The sequence below is a fragment of the Saccostrea cucullata genome, unplaced genomic scaffold (genome assembly GCF_032062105.1).
Source record: "Saccostrea cucullata isolate Sc308-1 unplaced genomic scaffold, CSIRO_AGI_Scuc_v1 ctg2232, whole genome shotgun sequence".
NCBI classification, from domain to species: domain Eukaryota; kingdom Metazoa; phylum Mollusca; class Bivalvia; order Ostreida; family Ostreidae; genus Saccostrea; species Saccostrea cuccullata.
In genome coordinates this window covers 72,345-90,599 of record NW_026926569.1, presented here as the reverse complement: position 1 = coordinate 90,599, position 18,255 = coordinate 72,345, and the positions used below count along the sequence as shown (strand labels likewise).

Here is an 18,255-nt window from a genome sequence, read left to right as displayed (position 1 = left end):
AAATTTGATTTCTTTTACAGAAGAGTTCCAAAGTAATTTTCTAATTCGGGAAGGTAAATATTGAGAGAAATTTGCACTGACACTGATCAAAAATGACTTATGGCAAACTGTTTTGTTAATTTTTAAGTAAATTACCAATAAGAACCAGAGAATGAAACATTTTATAGTTATTTCCGATAAAATTAAATCAAAGAATGTTTGATTTCGAATTTCCTCATCATTGTGTTTTGAAGTTTATTATTTTCCTTCTTTAATTTCAATGACTGAATAATCAAAAACTTTATCTTATCTTTTTATTCATTTTTGAATCAAAGTCATTAATTTAATCTGTTACTATTTTCAGGACATATATCATAAGGAGTGAATTATTTGTATGTTGAATTTAAGATATTTCAGAAAAATTAACCATCAATTTTTCTAAAACCAATATTCTGTTTTCTTTAAAGGACTTAAAAGCTATACAAGCAATCATGCCAGGGGCACTCATTGACCGACCAAAGATGACAAAGACAATGTACCAGGCCTTGAAAAGGCATATAATGAAGGAAAGAGAAAGGAAAAAACAGGGTGATTAATTTTTTTTGGAAAATAATTAAGTGAAAGAGATGTTGATTGTTTAAATGAAAATTATCAATACATATAAAGATGTCTATATTTTATAATATGTGTGAACAGAAGAAAGAATGATTCAATTTATATTTAAGACACAAAACAAATATATTTTAATGCTTAAGATAAGATGAATGTTTCTAGTTTCACATTTCACAAACTTTTCAATAATTATTTTCACAAATAGCACAAGAGCAAGATGCAATAATGATGGAAAGATTGAAGAAAGAAGAAGAGATGAGGAAGAAAAAAGAACAAGAGGACAGTTTAACTTTGGAACAAACAAAAGAACAGGTATAACTTTGTTTATTTTTTTAATCCATTGGTATTTAATGTTTAACCGAAATCAATGTAATAATGTTTTTTCTGCAATTAAAGTTCAACTATGTAACTGAACAAACTTTTCATAAAACAATCTTCAGAAAGAATTTTTTTATTTTTCTTTTTATGTAAGATTGCCCAACTTGACAAAAAGATGGAAGAACTTAAGACAGAGAAGCATGAACTGTTCTCACAGCTGAAGAAAGTTTTGCACCAAGAAGACGAGAGTCGTAAAAAAGCTCAGTTGAAAGAACAAAGGTAGAAAATAAAGAATGCTTTTAGGGGTTTACAGCATACATTTTTTAAACAAGTGAATTGAAAGAACAAAGGTAGAATATAAATCATTGAGTGTTAATTACAGCCAACATTTTCATTAAGAATTATACTGTAGGTATTTTTTTATAGATATTAAAGGGAAAACTAGACATTCAGACTGTTAAGTTGAGTCCAAATTGATGAGGAAGGGGGGGGGGGCAAAATTGCACAAAAAACTCTTCCAATTGACAAATTTATAAAGGGATAATGGGCACTTTTGTCGTAAAGAGTTAATCATGGATTAAGCAAATTAATTTTGATAATTTACAGATAAAAGAGACTTTGAAACATTATTTTAGTATATTTCGTAGAGAATCAATGCATAAGGACTTTTTTCCCAGGATTTCATAAAGAGAAAAAAAGTTCTTGACATTTTGATTCTTTTGATGGGCAGATCAGGGGTTTTCCTGGCTTATTTTTGGGTCCGTTTACCGGACCCATTCCCAATCAAAAAATCAGCCATATTTTCCCAATTCTGAATCTTTTTTTCCCAATTTTGTACCCTTAGAAAATTTTTTAAGTGAGTTCAGAAAGAAATGAAATATTTGTTTCCCTGCAAGACGTCTGAAAATCTCAACAGGTGTCAACATGCGATCGGATCATCGAGCTATAAATATTAGTGATGCAACACATTTGGTAAATCACCTACGATGTTAAATGACTAGTTATTAAATCACATGTTTCATTTAAGTCACATAAATCCTATACTGATCATTTAAAGATTGTACATAGTTATCATGAAAGTTGTATTGAGCTTATTCCAAAGTTACTGTGGACTTCCTTGCATTGTCTAAAAATAGGAAGGGTTTGACTAATTTGCCTAAACGCACAAAATCTGTCATCCTACTTTTCTATCTTCCTTCTCATTAATATAAGCCTATTCAGACATATTATGTTTTTATTTCTTTGGTATAATTAGTGTTACTACACACTAAAATCAATATAGATAACAATTAACTTCATAAAGATTATTTCAAAGTATTTTTAAAGTTATTTTTTACTCCAATCATGAATGCAAAGTACAACAAAACAATGTTTTCCTGCATTTTTTTTTTTATTATTCAACAAGAAAAAATTATATTATTCTCAGTTGTGAATGGAATAATTTATATAAAAACTAAAAAAAATTCTTAATTTTTTTTTCCTTATTTCACCCATGATCAATAAAACTTAAAAATACTATATTTTCTTAAATTTTTCATTTTCCAATTAAAATTATAATACCCGTTTAAACATTTTTTTTTACATGAATACACGTGTATATAGCAATAAAACTATTTTCTGCATTTTTTTCTTATTATCCAATAATAGCTGAATAATGTGCAGCTCTTTATATCTGTCTACAGTTGTTCACTCTGTTGTAAAACAAGACACTTTTGGTCCCATCATTTTCATTTATATAGGAAAATAACAAAATTGTTCCTTTTTAAAATTTTCCCAATTTGAACGCATTTTGCGTCAATTTTCCCAATTCTACGGACCCCGGACCCTGTTGAAAAATGGTAGGAAAACCCCTGGCAGATTGATTAGATGTATACAGTGTGTTCCATTTGATTTATGCAGTGAGTTGCAGATTATGCAGCACAGTACAGTCCTAGGTCTGCCTCATGCCATGTCTGGTCGTCCTATGTTATACAGACCGCCCCAGCCAACCAGCATGGTTCAGGTACGCTTGTATTAAATAACACTTTACTTCAAAGGAAAAAAGTTTTGCATGCAAAGAATGTTGTACTTCATTAAATTGATCACATCACACACTTCTTTTTTTAAGTTAAAAGTAATAATTTAATTTCTGTGTTGCCAAGAATTTTAGTAGCTAAAGAGGTAATATTTTTTAAGGAACAAAATTTAAATTTTCAGTACCATTTGATAATATTATCAGATTATTAAGATAAACTTTTATTTCTATCATTTTATAGCCAGTGAGCATGAAAAGAGGACGTAGCCCCTCTCCCCCACCCTCACAGTCCTATCAGTATAGCAACAAAATGATGGCTGTAGAGAAGCCACACCCTTATCCCCACTCCACACAGCCTGACTACAGTAAGTAAATATTTTTCATTTCAACCCCAATAAAGTCAAGATGAGCTTGTGGTATACTTCCAGCATTGGTGTCTGCATCCCAGTTAAAGTTGAATGAGCAGATCCATTCCCATGTAACTTGAAGCCCATTCTTGACCAGACTGGCATGGGTGATACATCTAGGTATGCACACTACTTGGCTTGCTTTGTATGCTGGATCTGACCTACATTTCCATTTGAGATTCAATTATTTTTTTTGGAACAAGTGCATACCCAAGTAACTATATGCCCTATCTGGATCAAACTTTTTAGCTCACCTGAGCCGAAGGCTCAAGTGAGCTTTTCTGATCACATTTTGTCCGGCGTCCGTCTGTCTGTCCGTCCCTCTGTCTGTCCGTCTGTCTGTAAACTTTTCACATTTTCGACTCCTTCTTAAGAACTGCTGGGCTAATTTCAACCAAACTTGCCACAAAGCATCCTTGGGTGAGGGGGATTCAAGTTTCTTCAAATGAAGGGCCACACCCTCATACAAGGAAAGATTATTGGGAATTAATCAAAATTTGGTGGCATATTTTAAAATCTTCTTCTCAAGAACCACAGTGCCAGGAAAGATGAAACTCATGGGGAAACATCCTCAGGTAGTGTAGATTCAAATTTGTTCAAATCATTACGCCCAGGGCCAAAATGGCCGACCAAAGTTTTACATAGAAATATATAGGAAAATTCATTAAAAATCTTCTTCTCAAGAATGACAAAGCCATAATTCATCATATTTATATGGAAGCATGCTCAGGTAGTGTAGATTCAAGTTTGTTCAATTCATGACCCCCGGGGGTAGGGCGGGGCCAAAATGGCCGACCAAAGTTTTACATAGAAATGTACAGGAAAATTCTTTAAAAATCTTCTTCTCAAGAATGACAAAGCCATAATTCATCATATTTGTATGAAAGCATGTTCAGATAGTGTAGATTCAAGTTTGTTCAAATCATGACCCCCCGGGGTAGGGCGGGGCCAAAATGGCCGACCAAAGTTTAACATAGAAATATATAGGAAAATTCTTTTAAAATCTTCTTCTCAAGAATGACATTGCCATTATTGATCATATTTATTTGGGATCATGCTCAGGTAGTGTAGATTCAAGTTTGTTCAAATCATGACCCCCGGGGGTAGGGCGGGGCCAAAATGGCCGACCAAAGTTTTACATAGAAATATATAGGAAAATTCTTTAAAAATCTTCTTCTCAAGAATGACAAAGCCATAATTCATCATATTTATGTGGAAGCATGTTCAGGTAGTGTAGATTCAAGTTTGTTCAAATTATGACCCCCGGGGGTAGGGCGGGGCCAAAATGGCTGACCAAAGTTTTACATAGAAATATATAGGAAAATTCTTTAAAAATCTTCTTCTCAAGAATGACAAAGCCATAATTCATCATATTTATGTGGAAGCATGCTCAGGTAGTGTAAATTCAAGTTTCTTCAAATCATGACCCCCGGAGGTAGGGCGGGGCCAAAATGGCCGACAAAAGTTTTACATAGAAATACATTGTATATAGGAAAATTCTTTAAACATCTTCTTCTCAAGAATGACAAAGCTATAATTCATCATATTTATATGGAAGCATGCTCAGGTAGTGTAGATTCAAATTTGTTCAAATTATGACCCCTGGAGGTAGGGCGTGGCCAAAATGGCTGACCAAAGTTTTACTTAGAAATATATAGGAAAATTCTTTAAAAATCTTCTTCTCAAGAATGACAAAGCCATAATTCATCATATTTAAATGGAAGCATGCTCAAGTAGTGTAGATTCAAGTTTGTCCAAATCATGACCCCCGGGGGTAGGGCGGGGCCAAAATGGCCGACCAAAGTTTTACATAGAAATATATAGGAAAATTCTTTAAAAATCTTCTTCTCAAGAATGACAAAGCCATAATTCATCATATTTATATCTAAGCATGCTCAAATAGTGTAGATTCAAATTTGTTCAAATCATGACCCCCGGGTGTAGTGCGGGGCCAAAATGGCCGACCAAAGTTTAAAGATATATATAGGAAAATTCTTTAAAAATCATTTTCTAAAAAATAGCAAATCCATGATTGGTCATGGGAATACTTTTGGATTTAAACTTTACAATAAAAAGCCATTTTCTACTTTTTCCTACCCTTAGTGCTCAGGTGAGCGATGTGGCCCATGGGCCTCTTGTTTGTTTTTTTAATTCAATGAAATTAGCAAACAAACAAAGAAAAGAAAGATAAATTTAGAACATAAGAATTTCATCAAACTGATTATAAAATATATATGTTTAACAATGAGAGGCAGTACAGTTTTTCTGACTTTGATACTTCCAGATAGAACAAGTTTCATATTGATTTACCCATATGAAAACAGCACCAGTGGCATAATAAGTACTTGTTATTTCCATGGAATTTCAAGACAATAAAAATTTCTGTATGATTGTAATTGCTCCTCTATGCTGGTGATAGAAGAATGACATATTTCCATCTGATCATTCAGTATATTTAAGAGAGAGAAACCTACTGGTCTTTAACAATGTTTAAGCCTTATAAAATATTTTCTTCTGTACTGTTTTAACATTTTTTTTACAGAGCAGCCCTCTAACTTCCCCCAGACCCAGGCTGGACCTGTGTACCCCAGTCAGTCGGCTTCTAGTCATGCCTATCAGCAGGCGGGCTATGTCCCCAGTAAGTCTCCGGTCAAGTACAACCCCGGGGGACAGTCCGCGTTCTCCTCCTACTCCAATCCCTACGCACATCAGCAATCCAAACAGCTCCAAGAGTCTGGTTACCCAGGGTACAGGATGCAGCAACCAGGTGTGAACATTCCACAAGATCTAGAGTTGAAAGCATGAATTGTACACCAACTTCTATTTACAAGATAGTAAAATCTGTGACTTTCACTACCTAACCTTTTTTGAGTCAGAAGTATTTATCGACATTTAACCATATATATTCAATTTTGTTTTTTTTTTTTATTTTCTAAGTTGTGAAAAATTAATAGTGGTTTATGGATTATCAGGCTGAGCAATCGGGAGATAAGAATTCTTGCAAAAAATAGTTGGTTTACAGTAATATACTATAAGCAAACGTATTCAGAATTCTTTGGGATATTTTTAACCTTGAAGTTCTGATATAATCATTATTCCCCACACAAAAGGTTGAACTTTATTGACCGAACAATTTTTGCATAAGATATCCTGTCGGTTTGAAGAAAATTATTTGTCATCATGTTGTCTTTTCTATTTTAGGTTATATAGCCACTCAACATGGCTCAAATATCCCCCTGCAGAAACAACTTGAACATGCCAATCAGCAATCTGGTTTTAATGAAGAAAAATATAAATTGCAACAAGTATGTGTTCTATATGATTGTCTCTATCTCATTTTATTTAGGGTGTGTGTGTCTTAATTGAGTTTGTTTATTGTATAATGTTTTGTTTTAATACTATTATGAGTAAAATAATGATATTAAGTAATACTGTACATGTATATGAGTCTATTCTCTATTAATAAGATGTATTAAAAGTGAACTTTAATTAATGATATTCACTTGATGATTTTTTTTTTTCATTTTATTAGCAGGGATCAGCCATCAGAGGCGTTGCACCAATGGCAGCACAGCAACCCATCATGCACCAGTCATTGCAAATGCAGCAGCAGCAACAGCAGTCTAAGGCAAGATTTTACTGTCTCATACAATTTGTTCTAAGTACCATGACTTTGTCCCTTTGCTGAAATAGTTCAGGAAAAAATATCTGCATTCAGCTGTTTGGCCAGTTCCAAATTTTGACTAGTTCCGAATGATTATTAATTTAAGAGCTGATAATCAATATATTCAAAGATGTAAAAAGAAATTGATACCTACATGTATGGTAAGAAGGCTTATGATTTATTTATAAGGGATTACCATTTCATCAAGTAACAAAATTTAGGTACATGTTTATCATTGTTTATAAAAATCAAATCCTATCATTTATTAATTACATGAATTCATTCTGGGTTTTCCATCCCTTTAAAAAACTTCCTTATTTACATTGAAATTCCTGTTATTTAAGGCATGCATATCATGACATTGGTTTAGAATTGGCTCAAACTAATAATGAAATACAGTCAAAACCTCATTATTTGAAACTTTGTGTTACATGTACCAGAATATTAAATTATATGAAACTTTTAGATACCCAAGTATTTATATCTATAAATATTTATAAATTAGATAAAAATAAAACAAACAAACAAAAAGCTGATATTTGAGATACATGTAAGTTAAATAAACTGTAATTTGTTTTTCAGGGCAGTATTGTAACTGGTTATGCTGCTAGGGGCCAGACCCCTAACTCCACCACCCAGTACCAGCCCCCCAATATAAATCAGGTCAGTAGCAGGACCAATGATTAGAGTTGGGTATTGCGAAGGAAATCCATATTGCGATATATTGCAATATTTTACTTTGAATATTGCAATATATTGCAATATATTGTAGATTAATTATCATAAATAAATTTGAGCAGAATGTTTGAAATGCTGTCAAGTTCAAAGACTATTTGAATTTATCTTTAAGTTTAAAAGCGGGAGGAGGGATAAGACATTGATTGCACACCAAATTAGCACTTTACTTTTAATCAACTTCCAGGTAAAATAGTAAAACAAGATGAACTCTCTTGGAGAATTTTAACATTGAAATAAAATTTTTTACAGATTATGTAATCTTTTTTCATTGAATTCTTTTTTTTTGGGGGGGGGGGGGTTTAATAAGTAATAAAATGTTATTAAAGATTAAAACAATATACAGATTAGGCCTATATGAAAATAATTTTCGTGTGGTTACAAAATAAAATTTAAAAAACCAGAAAGAAATTGACCTGTTTTCGTGCGTTTTGGTAATTTAGTCTAACCCGACCTAATTTCACATCAAGACGTACAATCAGGAAATGGCCTGTTTTAATATATACATGCTCCTGCTATAGCATAAGGTGTTTAAAATGGCATGAAAGTTATTAAAAATAATTCAAACAACACTGCTACAAGTGAAAACATGGATGACCATTTACTTGTAATATGTACATGTATATTTAACTTGACATTTCACCGCGATGTCGATCGTGTAGATTCAATGTGAGATTTTGAGAACCGCAATGCATATGGTATACACCCTGTAAAAATGTTTTATATATTTTCTTCCTTATAAATTTTATTTTAAAGTCTTATGAATTAGTACTTTTATTTCAAAGTAAGATATTCAAAACTGCAACAGTGAATTCAAAGCTTCCACCCCCCTCTCTCTCTCCTCTCTCTTTCTCTCCCGAACGAAACTGACGAAGAATTCTTTCAAAGAGAAAGAAAAAAGACTTAGAAGTTTCCAGTTTTATTTTAACAGTTTCTACAATAAAGGAGGTTTTTATATATTTTTATAAATATCGTGAAATACCGGTATCTGATTTTCATATCGCGATATATTATCGTGGTGGATAATACCGCAATATACCGATATACCGGTAATATTGCACACCCCTACCAATGATGGTCTAAATGACTTTTAATTTGACACTGAAGTGGTGAAGAATTCTGTAATTACATAATATGTAAAGTAAACAGGAAAGTGACTACATATATACCATTGTGTAATTAGTGCATTTTTACCATATGCACATATAGCTTGATTGAAGTTTGTGTCCCATTTTATAGTTTAAGTCATTACGTTATGACAATAGACAATAGTTTATTCTCATAAACTGTACAAAACAATGTAGAGAGGATATTTCATAAAGTATTTACAATAAAGCATGGATGAGACAAAGAAAAAAAAAGTGTTGAAAATTTATTAAGTTAATGTTGTTTATAAAGCTCATCATACTGTCAAAGAAAACCTGCAAATGCAAAATTATGTTTGTCCTTTGATTTCCTTTGCATTGTTAAAACCTACTACTTTAAAATCTGACGATGTCTGATCAAAACATCTGACCCAATAAATTTCTATTTTTTTATCACAGCCAAATTACACCAATCAGTCCAGACCCCAGCATCACATGAGTGGTCAGCATCCGGGAAGATATTTTTGAGAAAAATGCCTTCACCACGGGGTCAGCACGCTTCACTGCAGATTCATGGAGACTAGGTGTACACTGAGAACAGTTGAAGGTCATCAGTTGGAAATGAATATTGGTCACGTTTTGTTGTTGTTGTACAATATAGTCATTTAAAGTAAGCCCTCAGTTATAATGAGGTTATTGTCAGTATGCTTGTTTTTTTCACAAGGGAAACAGCTTTATTGTTTTCATGGCTGTTGGTTGATCCAATTTTTCAAATTTGGACTGATTGACAACGTTTGTCCATCTTACTCATATTACTTATATAACATTACATAACTTACATAACATGACATACAGAGATATGTAAAATATTTATTTTTAGCACACTTAAATTTTTTATTTTAATGAAAATGTTTTTGTTTTTTTTAAATTTTAAAACTTAAGATTTTTTGGGGTGGGGGGGGGGGGGCAGAATACTCACTCAGATGTACTAATTCTGACTTTGTAAATAGGAATATGGTACTCCCTAAATCATGATCTTCAAATTCATCTACGATGAATTGAAAAAGTGGACAATCTTTCTACAAAAACTAAGTGAAATGAAGTTTGATATCTGGAACACTGATATCTTGAATACCATGACTATGTTGAAGCGATTCGGAAGTTCCTGCCCCTTATTATTAGTATTTTATTCCGATATCTATAATCATCAGATGTTTTTTCTCAAAGCCTCCATTTTCAAGATAAGAAGGTTTGACTGTATTAAGCTTTAGCATTTTCTTAAACCAATGAGAAATCCCTTTCCTCTAACTTACTTGTTAATTAAGATGACAAGCCAGACCTTTAGAATAGGGCCTAAACTGTTTCAAATGCATTGTACAAAATATTGTAATACAGTTAAAGCAAATATGATAGATATGATATGTAATGTTCTTTTTAATTCTGATAATGACATATTTTCTTTTTCAATTCTGAATTGTTCAGAAGTTGGTGGAAAAATGTGAATTTATCACATGTTTTCCCTGAAACATTTATTTTTGAAAATATTACTATGTGCATTGCTGAAAGATAATGAGTTCAAGATCATGTCAAATTTGGATTTTTCCATTGTGAGTTATTGCCTTGTTGTATAGCATAAATATTGTAAGTGCTGATTATGTTACAATCCAATGTATATATTGTAATATTGTATTAAAATAGTTAAAGTATTTTTGTTTGTTATTTTTGAAATTCACCGAATTACATTAACAGTGTAGATTTTGTGGTTTTGTTTAGATTAAGGACAGAAACTGGTATATGAATTGACAGTTCGCTATGCGTTGCTACAGATGCAAACAAGTTCAATAATTTAGTAAAGTGAATGGGTGAAGGGGAGGTGCCTATGCCGGACGTGGAGACTGGTCTTTTGGATGCGACCATATAAAATTTGGATGGGGGAGGGTTGGTACAGGGAAAAAAAATTCATTACTGCTTAATGGCCTTTAGTGCCAAGTATATGGCTAATATTTGCAGCCCTCCACCTGACGTTAAACAACAAACAAAGCTTGTATAAGAGTAGTTTTCTTTTATATGGATTTCGAAGAGAAGAGTTGTGCCCCGTTTTCCTCCCAAACGGGCGATTTTTGTTGGTGGATGCACCTGACATTGAACATCCTTTGAGTAAATTACTTTGACTGTAAAATGCAACATCATTAATTCTTTAATACAGCAATGACCTTCAAGCTTCAGATGAATTAATTACCAATTCATTGCATCGAACGGGGAATGCATCGTCTGCAATCGCATCCCCTTTTGAACATCGAAAAAGGTGTTGAATTCCTGTGTTTCAAGTTATTCATGTACCGACTATGTAATGTAAACAGGAAAGTTACTGCAGCAATAAAGGATCAGCGGTAGGTATTAATAATTAACACAGAAGTGGATATGCGTGAAATTTCTTTGATAAAAGGTTTGATCCACCCATCCTCTTTTTCTGTTGAAAAAGACAAAAACGTGACGTCATCATAACAGGACCGCTTAAACGTAACAATCGTTGTGACGCAACAATCGTCACTACAACAAAAAGCGAAGTCGAGTGGCAAAACACAGATCTAGGTAAAAGTCAACGATTTATAACTGTCTTTTTTCGTACCATGGACTATAACGCAGTTTTGGATTTTGGAGAGAACCCTGTCACAGATGTGGTAAGTTTTTAAATTAAATCCTTTTTTTTGTAAATCTTGTTCTTCCTAATATTTCAATGATGTGGACCCCCCCCCCCTCCTTTCCAGGAATAAAATCATGGAGCTGGCCCTGTGGTATTCGGCTTTTAAATATCTTCAAGGGCCTTTCAGTTGGGAAGAACGAGGGGGGTATCTCCGAACATTGGACACTATATCACAAAAAGAAAAACTTGACAAGCAAAACAAAAAAGTTTTCTATGCATGTATACTGTTAATCGGCAAATTTATGGAATGTAGTTTTTATTACCATACAATAGGCGTCGGAATCGGGAAGGGGGGGGGGGGTCTTAGGGGGCTTATGTACGTAGCAACAACAGTTTCATTGAAAGGCCGGTTCCATCCCCCACTGTTTGTTGCAGTATACTAGTAGTCAAAGAAGGGTTAGTGGTAGCATATGAAACTGAAACAATTTCGATCTTAACTACCACTGAAATAGGATTTTCAGGGTTTGAAAATATTTTCCAATGCTTGTCAATTTTTTTTTTTAGGTTTGAAATTTTTCTCTTTCAATTAGCCTCCTTCCCCCTTTCAGTTTACTTCTTCCGCCTATTCATGCCTTCAGAATTCAATCAGATTTTTTTTGACAACTGCCCCTGAATCTTTTCAATGCAATCAATTTATCAAATATTTACAACGTATTGTTCAAATGAATATTTCCAGGACACAAAACTCAAGATCCTAAAGTTTGATTATTCATGGGTTGATGCTGTAGAAGAGGAAGAAAGGCGTATAGAGGTACAGAATAATTATCGATGTATAAGTTAGCTTATAGAAATTATCTATGTATAAGTTATATAGTAAAAATTATACATGATGCATAATAGAAATTGTCTGTGTTTAAGTTACAGAATTTAACTATAAAGAAATTTATATCGTATAACATAAGTTGAAATATAAGAAATTATATATTAGTTATATAATAGAAATTATATACGAGTGTGATGCGTAATATATAATGAACTTCTTTTGATTAACAACAGATTTTTACTTTTTAGAAATTAGAATACCTTTATTTTATGAATGGTTTAAAATGTTTACGTTTTTTTTTCCCAACAACTTAACATCAAACACGGTTTTAACAACATGCTTAAAATGAATTCACGCTGAAAGCGACGTGATTTCATTATCAATCCTCTGGTATTTAACATACCGGGGGTTGTTATCTTAAGAGATATATCGAATAACCTTAAAGAATATAACAAATCAAAATGGCATGTTCCTGAAACCTCGCTATTAGCATGATTTACTGTATAATTTTGTGACAATGGTTTTTGTAAGATCATGAAATAAACTTCAGCCATTTTCATGTTGATGTTTTATATTAACCCGACTTTTTTTTATCCCCCCTCTCCTTGAAAAGCGGAAGGGTATATAGTAATTGGTATGTCCGTCCGTTAATCCGTCTAGCAGTCCGTCCGTCTGTCTGTCTGTTACGCTTTGGGGTACCCATCTCTTATCCGCAACTCCTTTTGTCCTACCACTGAGTGAAATTTGATGAAACTCACAGAATCTTTATTTTATCTGGTAGGAGGAACAAAAGCAGAAAAAAGAGATGAAGAAAAAGTTGGAGAAAGAAATTGCAGAAGTGAAGAAAAATAACAACACAAATGACAACAGGTAGGATAATACAATCACTGACCCAAAAATTATCATTATATACATGAATTAAACTACACTGTATATTGTCCTATGTATCCTAATCGGTGATACTTACACATAATGCAAAACTATAAAATATTGAATTCATCTACTAAGTATATTTGTACAGATTTACAACACCTTTAGACACCTTTATATTTTGCAGATTTACAACACTTTTAGACTTTGGAGATGAGGCGGTTAAAAACTGGGTAAGAGTATGCGTTTAGAATTCGCCTTTCTCTTTTCAAATACTGAATGGATATTGTTGCACAGATGTATATTTATGTGTGGCAAGGGAAGTGGCAAAGGCCTCTATTGAAAGAGAAAGCATAAGGAAAGTTGTGGTAAAATGATTGATATATTATATATCTACATTAAACAGCAGTGATTTACTCATTAAAATTTTCAGTAAATTAGGCCTAAAATAAAAATTTGTTTGTTTTCAGTTGCCTACCGACCCAATGAAAATGCATCTGACGCAAACTTTTTTTAGCCATTTAGTAAATTATTTCTTTCACTTTTTCAGGATATTGAAACTATTTCATTTTCAGTTTTTGACTTTTGTTTTTATCAATCAGTTTTTTAAAATAATAGTGGAACTTATTCATCTTTAGTAGGCCTTTGAAAAGCTCTATTATTTGTTATCTAACAAAAATCTGAAGACAATTTAAAAAACAAAGAATGCCTACCTACCTACCCAGTCTAAAAATTATAGGTCGACAACTGCAAACAAAGATTTTTTAAGCTTGGCCGTATTGAAGATAATGTCTCCTTCTAAAACCAAAAGAATATGGCAGTAAGATTATATCATTAAATTTATTATGAAAGGAAAATGTATATTAACTTATTTTACCCACTTTTTAGAGTGGTGAATGCACCAAACAAAAAGATCCCAGGGATACAAAAAAGGCATTTTATCTAAAACCATTTGGAGATAAGAAGAAAGTCCTTGTTCCAGAAACCCCAAAGGATGTGAAGAAAATTAGTTTTATATTTGAGGAGTCAGCAAAGGATGAAAAAATAGCAATATCACTTGCAGATACTGAGAAGTCAGTAGTGTGTAAAGCAAAAGTGTCTAAAAAATCAGAAGCATTTGTCAAACCAGCAGTTCAGCTAAAAGCATGTGACAATCAAGAAGTCCGGGGTAAGGAGGATGAGGATAAAGTGGATGACAAAAAAGACGGAGAGTATAAAGTCATTGAAGAGCCAGATGGAAAGGCTAAAGTGGCTGAGGAACCATATGAAAAGGACATAGTTGTCAAGGAACCAAATGGAAAGGATATAGTTGTCAAGGAACCAAATGAAAAGGACATAGTTGTCAAGGAACCAAATGAAAAGGATATTGTTGTCAATGAACCGAATGAAAAGGATATTGTTGTTGAAGAACCAAATGGAAAGGATATAATTATCAAGGAACAAAATGAAAAGGATATAATTGTCAAGGAAACAAATGAAAAGGACATAGTTGTTGAGGAACCAAATGAAAAGGACATAGTTGTCAAGGAACCAAATGAAAAGGATAAAGTTGTTGAAGAAACGAATGGAAAGGATATAGTTGTCTTGGGACCAAATGAAAAGGGTATAGTTGTTGTAGAAGCGAATGGAAAGGATATAATTTTCAAGGAACGAAATGAAAAGGATATAATTGTCAAGGAAACAAATGAAAAGGACAAAGTTGTTGAGAAACCAAATGAAAAAGATATAGTTGTCGAGGAACCAGATGAAAAGGATAAAAATGTTGAAGAACCAAATGGAAAGGACACAGTTGTTGAGGAACTGAATGAAAACAATATAGTTGTCAAGGAACCACTTGAAAAAAATGTAGTTGTCGAGGAACCAAATGAAAAGGATAAAGTTGTTGAAGAACTGAATGGAAAGGACATAGTTGTCGAGGAACCAAATGAAAAGGATATAGTTGTTGAGGAACAAAATGAAAAGGATATAGTTATCAAGGAACCAAATGAAAAGGATAAAGTTGTTGAGGAACCAAATGAAAAGGATATAGGAGTTGAGGAACCAAATGAAAACAATATAGTTGTTGAGGAACCAAATGGAAAGGATAAAGTTGTTGAGAAACCAGATGAAAAGGATATAGTTGCCAATGAACCGAATGGAAAGGACATATGTGTTGCGGAATCAAATGGAAAGGACATAGCTGTTGAGGAACCAAATGAAAATAATATAGTTGTCGAGGAACCAAATGAAAACAATATAGTTGTCGAGGAACTGAATGGAAAGGACATAAATGTCAAGGAACCAAATGAAAAGGATATAGTTGTTGAGGAACAAGATGAAAAGGATAAAGTTGTTGAGGAACCAAATGAAAAGGATATAGGTGTTGAGAAACCATATGAAAAGGATAAAGTTGCTGAGGAACCAAATGAAAAGGATATAGGTGTTGAGAAACCAAAAGAAAAGGATATAGTTATCAAGGAACCAAATGAAAAGGATAAAGCTGTTGAAGAACTGAATGGAAAGGACATAGTTGTCAAGGAACCAAATGAAAAGGATATAGTTGTCGAGGAACAAGATGAAAAGCAAATAATTGTTGAGGAACCAAATGAAAGGGATACAATTTTCCAGGAGCCAAATAAAAAGGATGAAGTTTTTGAGGAACCAAATGAAAATAATATAGTTGTCAAGGAACCAAATGAAAATAATATAGTTGTCAAGGAACCAAAAGAAAAGGACATAATTGTCAAGGAACCGAATGAAAAGGATACAGTTGTTGAAGAACCAAATGAAAAGGATATACTAGTAGTTGTTGAGGAGCCCAATGGGAAGAATGTTATTGTCAAGGAACCAAATGAAAATGATACAGTTGTTGAGGAACTAAATGGAGCGGATATAGCAGATACAACAGAACTAGAAATCAAGGATCAGAAGATAATACTTGAGGTATTTAAAAATGGTCATTTGCGGATAAAATATGTGTTACAATTAAGAGGGCAAAAGAGAATGGTTAAAATGTTCATGCATTTACACACTTTCTTTACTTATATACTATAATCTTTTAATACGTTTTTGAAAGTTAATATACAAAGTTTCATTAAAATATAAAACTAAACTGTCCTATTTTAAAACTTTTAGATTTTGAATAAGGATGATTATTTTTACGATGATGATGACGATGATGATGAAGGCCTGTTTGGCCCAAGAAAGCTATTCTTCTTTGGCATAGATTATTTTAAGGTATAGCAAAACTACATGTTTTCTTTAATTTCTAACTTTATATGGAAAAAAAGTTGTACCTGTATAATTCATGTTTTAAAGGAAACATTTCTTTTAACAAATGTCTCTATTATTTTATTGCATTCTAAAATGGTATCTTAACCCCTTTTACAAATATTTCTTTTAAGTGATTTCTTAAAAAATACAACTAAAATTTGTGAATGATGTCAAACTCTTCTATTCTGATATCAATCATGTTCCATTTTATTCTAAAAAGAAGTAATTAAAACATTTTTATTTACTTTCTTTTCTTTTGATGCAGGATTCTGGAAAAACTGTCCAGTGAAGAGAAGCATGAGAGAAGATAAAACAGTATTAAACTATAACTTTGTTTTAAAGAAACAACATTTCCTTCTGAAAGAAAAATAAATTATATTACATGTATAGAGAGTTTGATTTTTATGAGGATGTATTCATTTCGTAGCCACTTGCAAATCCTACAGTAATGATGCTGATATATATTGGATATATGAATACTATTCTGCAATTTTAGTGAAAACTTAAATTTCAAAAAAATCTATTGTCGGTAATCATTCCTGATGTTGCTTCGGCAGCCATATGAGCAAAAAATTATGGACTTCCTACTCTTTAAAAATATTGCCTCGCTCACACTTTCCCCTTAATTTACATTTATTTAAAGGCCTTTGTAGATTGATTGATTCTATGGTGTTTAACGTCCCTCTCGAGAATTTTTCACTCATTTGGAGACGCCACCACTTGCCGGCGAAGAGCTGCAAATTTTGTCCTATACTTGGCACTCAGGGTCATTGAGCAGGAAAGGGTCTTTTTCGTGCCAGCACCTACTGCGACATGAGACCTCGGTATAAACGGTCTCATCCGAAAGATCGGTCACCACATCCCACATTAGGATTCGAACCCGCGACGTGCCTTTGTAGAGGCCATCATCTTGAGAGAGTTAGTCGGCTTATGGAGATCATGCTGTGTGTGGGAAACCAGGGCAATATGTTGGTACATTATGAATTTTGTCTGTATAACAACTCGTGGCTTTTTTATGGTTAACTTTCTTCAAAATTAAAAGGTTGTATGCAACAATCAATCCGTTTTGGAGATGTATGTTTTATCTTTAAGAACATGTATTGGTTCCACCAGTACTGTTAAGAATACACATGTACATATATTTCGAATAGTGCAGGTGAAAGAACGTACCCTTGTACCATGCCCTGCCGCTACATTGGGTTCGCTACGCTACGGAATTTTGCACCGTTGAGTGTTTTAGAGTGGTTTTAAAGAACGAGTTTCTTGGGAGTGAATGAAATAATTTTAAATGGCTCTGATAAACCCAGTTTCAACTGAATATGCTATAACTTTATGAGCACATTATTAGTCTGTAAGTTATTCAACAATGTAGATGGTTCAAATATGACGATACTGACATAATTATTGAAAAGAAAAGTCCATGAATTTTGAAAATCAAGAAATAAACTATCTCAGAACAGGGGATTGTCCTCGCCTTGTTCGCAATCTTTCTTTAATAAGCTATATATTTTGTTATAACTAGGTCTTCGTGACAGTCTTGGTGACCATATCTATGTTTTACTACAATGTCACCTCATTATAGTTCAGATAATCACCAGTCATATCATAAGCACAGACCTAGTTAACCTAAATTACGTGTCTTCTGTTGGTGTTGGCAAGACAATAAGAAACGGTTAAATAATCGTCCATACTATACAGTTTGGCATGCAATCGTTTCATATTTATGCCTACAGCTCATCAATTCTGCATTCTTTTAATGCCGATTCCTATTATTAGTGTGTACTGTTTTACTGTGAATGAATTGGATTTTGAGACGAGAAGAGAGTTTAGTGTCACTTTTGTTTTAAGTCTA

At 33.0% G+C, this 18,255-nt stretch overlaps 2 protein-coding genes across 2 annotated transcripts; both read left to right on the top strand.

The window, feature by feature from the left end:
- Position 1: 1 nt before the first annotated feature.
- Positions 2-9,719, top strand: LOC134272088 (G protein pathway suppressor 2-like). Its single transcript, XM_062754328.1, has 11 exons — positions 2-53; positions 447-567; positions 797-903; positions 1,064-1,188; positions 2,809-2,911; positions 3,165-3,288; positions 5,873-6,097; positions 6,532-6,635; positions 6,863-6,958; positions 7,577-7,657; positions 9,274-9,719. The coding sequence occupies exons 2-11, from the start codon at positions 471-473 to the stop codon at positions 9,340-9,342; spliced, it is 1,131 nt and encodes a 376-aa protein (XP_062610312.1). The 5' UTR covers positions 2-53; positions 447-470; the 3' UTR covers positions 9,343-9,719.
- Positions 9,720-11,444: 1,725 nt separating this feature from the next.
- LOC134272075 (probable serine/threonine-protein kinase kinX) lies at positions 11,445-16,752 on the top strand. Its single transcript, XM_062754310.1, has 7 exons — positions 11,445-11,495; positions 12,195-12,269; positions 13,063-13,151; positions 13,339-13,384; positions 14,040-16,073; positions 16,266-16,367; positions 16,669-16,752. Exons 1-7 carry the CDS (start codon positions 11,445-11,447, stop codon positions 16,690-16,692), a joined length of 2,421 nt encoding a protein of 806 aa, XP_062610294.1. The 3' UTR covers positions 16,693-16,752.
- Positions 16,753-18,255: the final 1,503 nt, after the last annotated feature.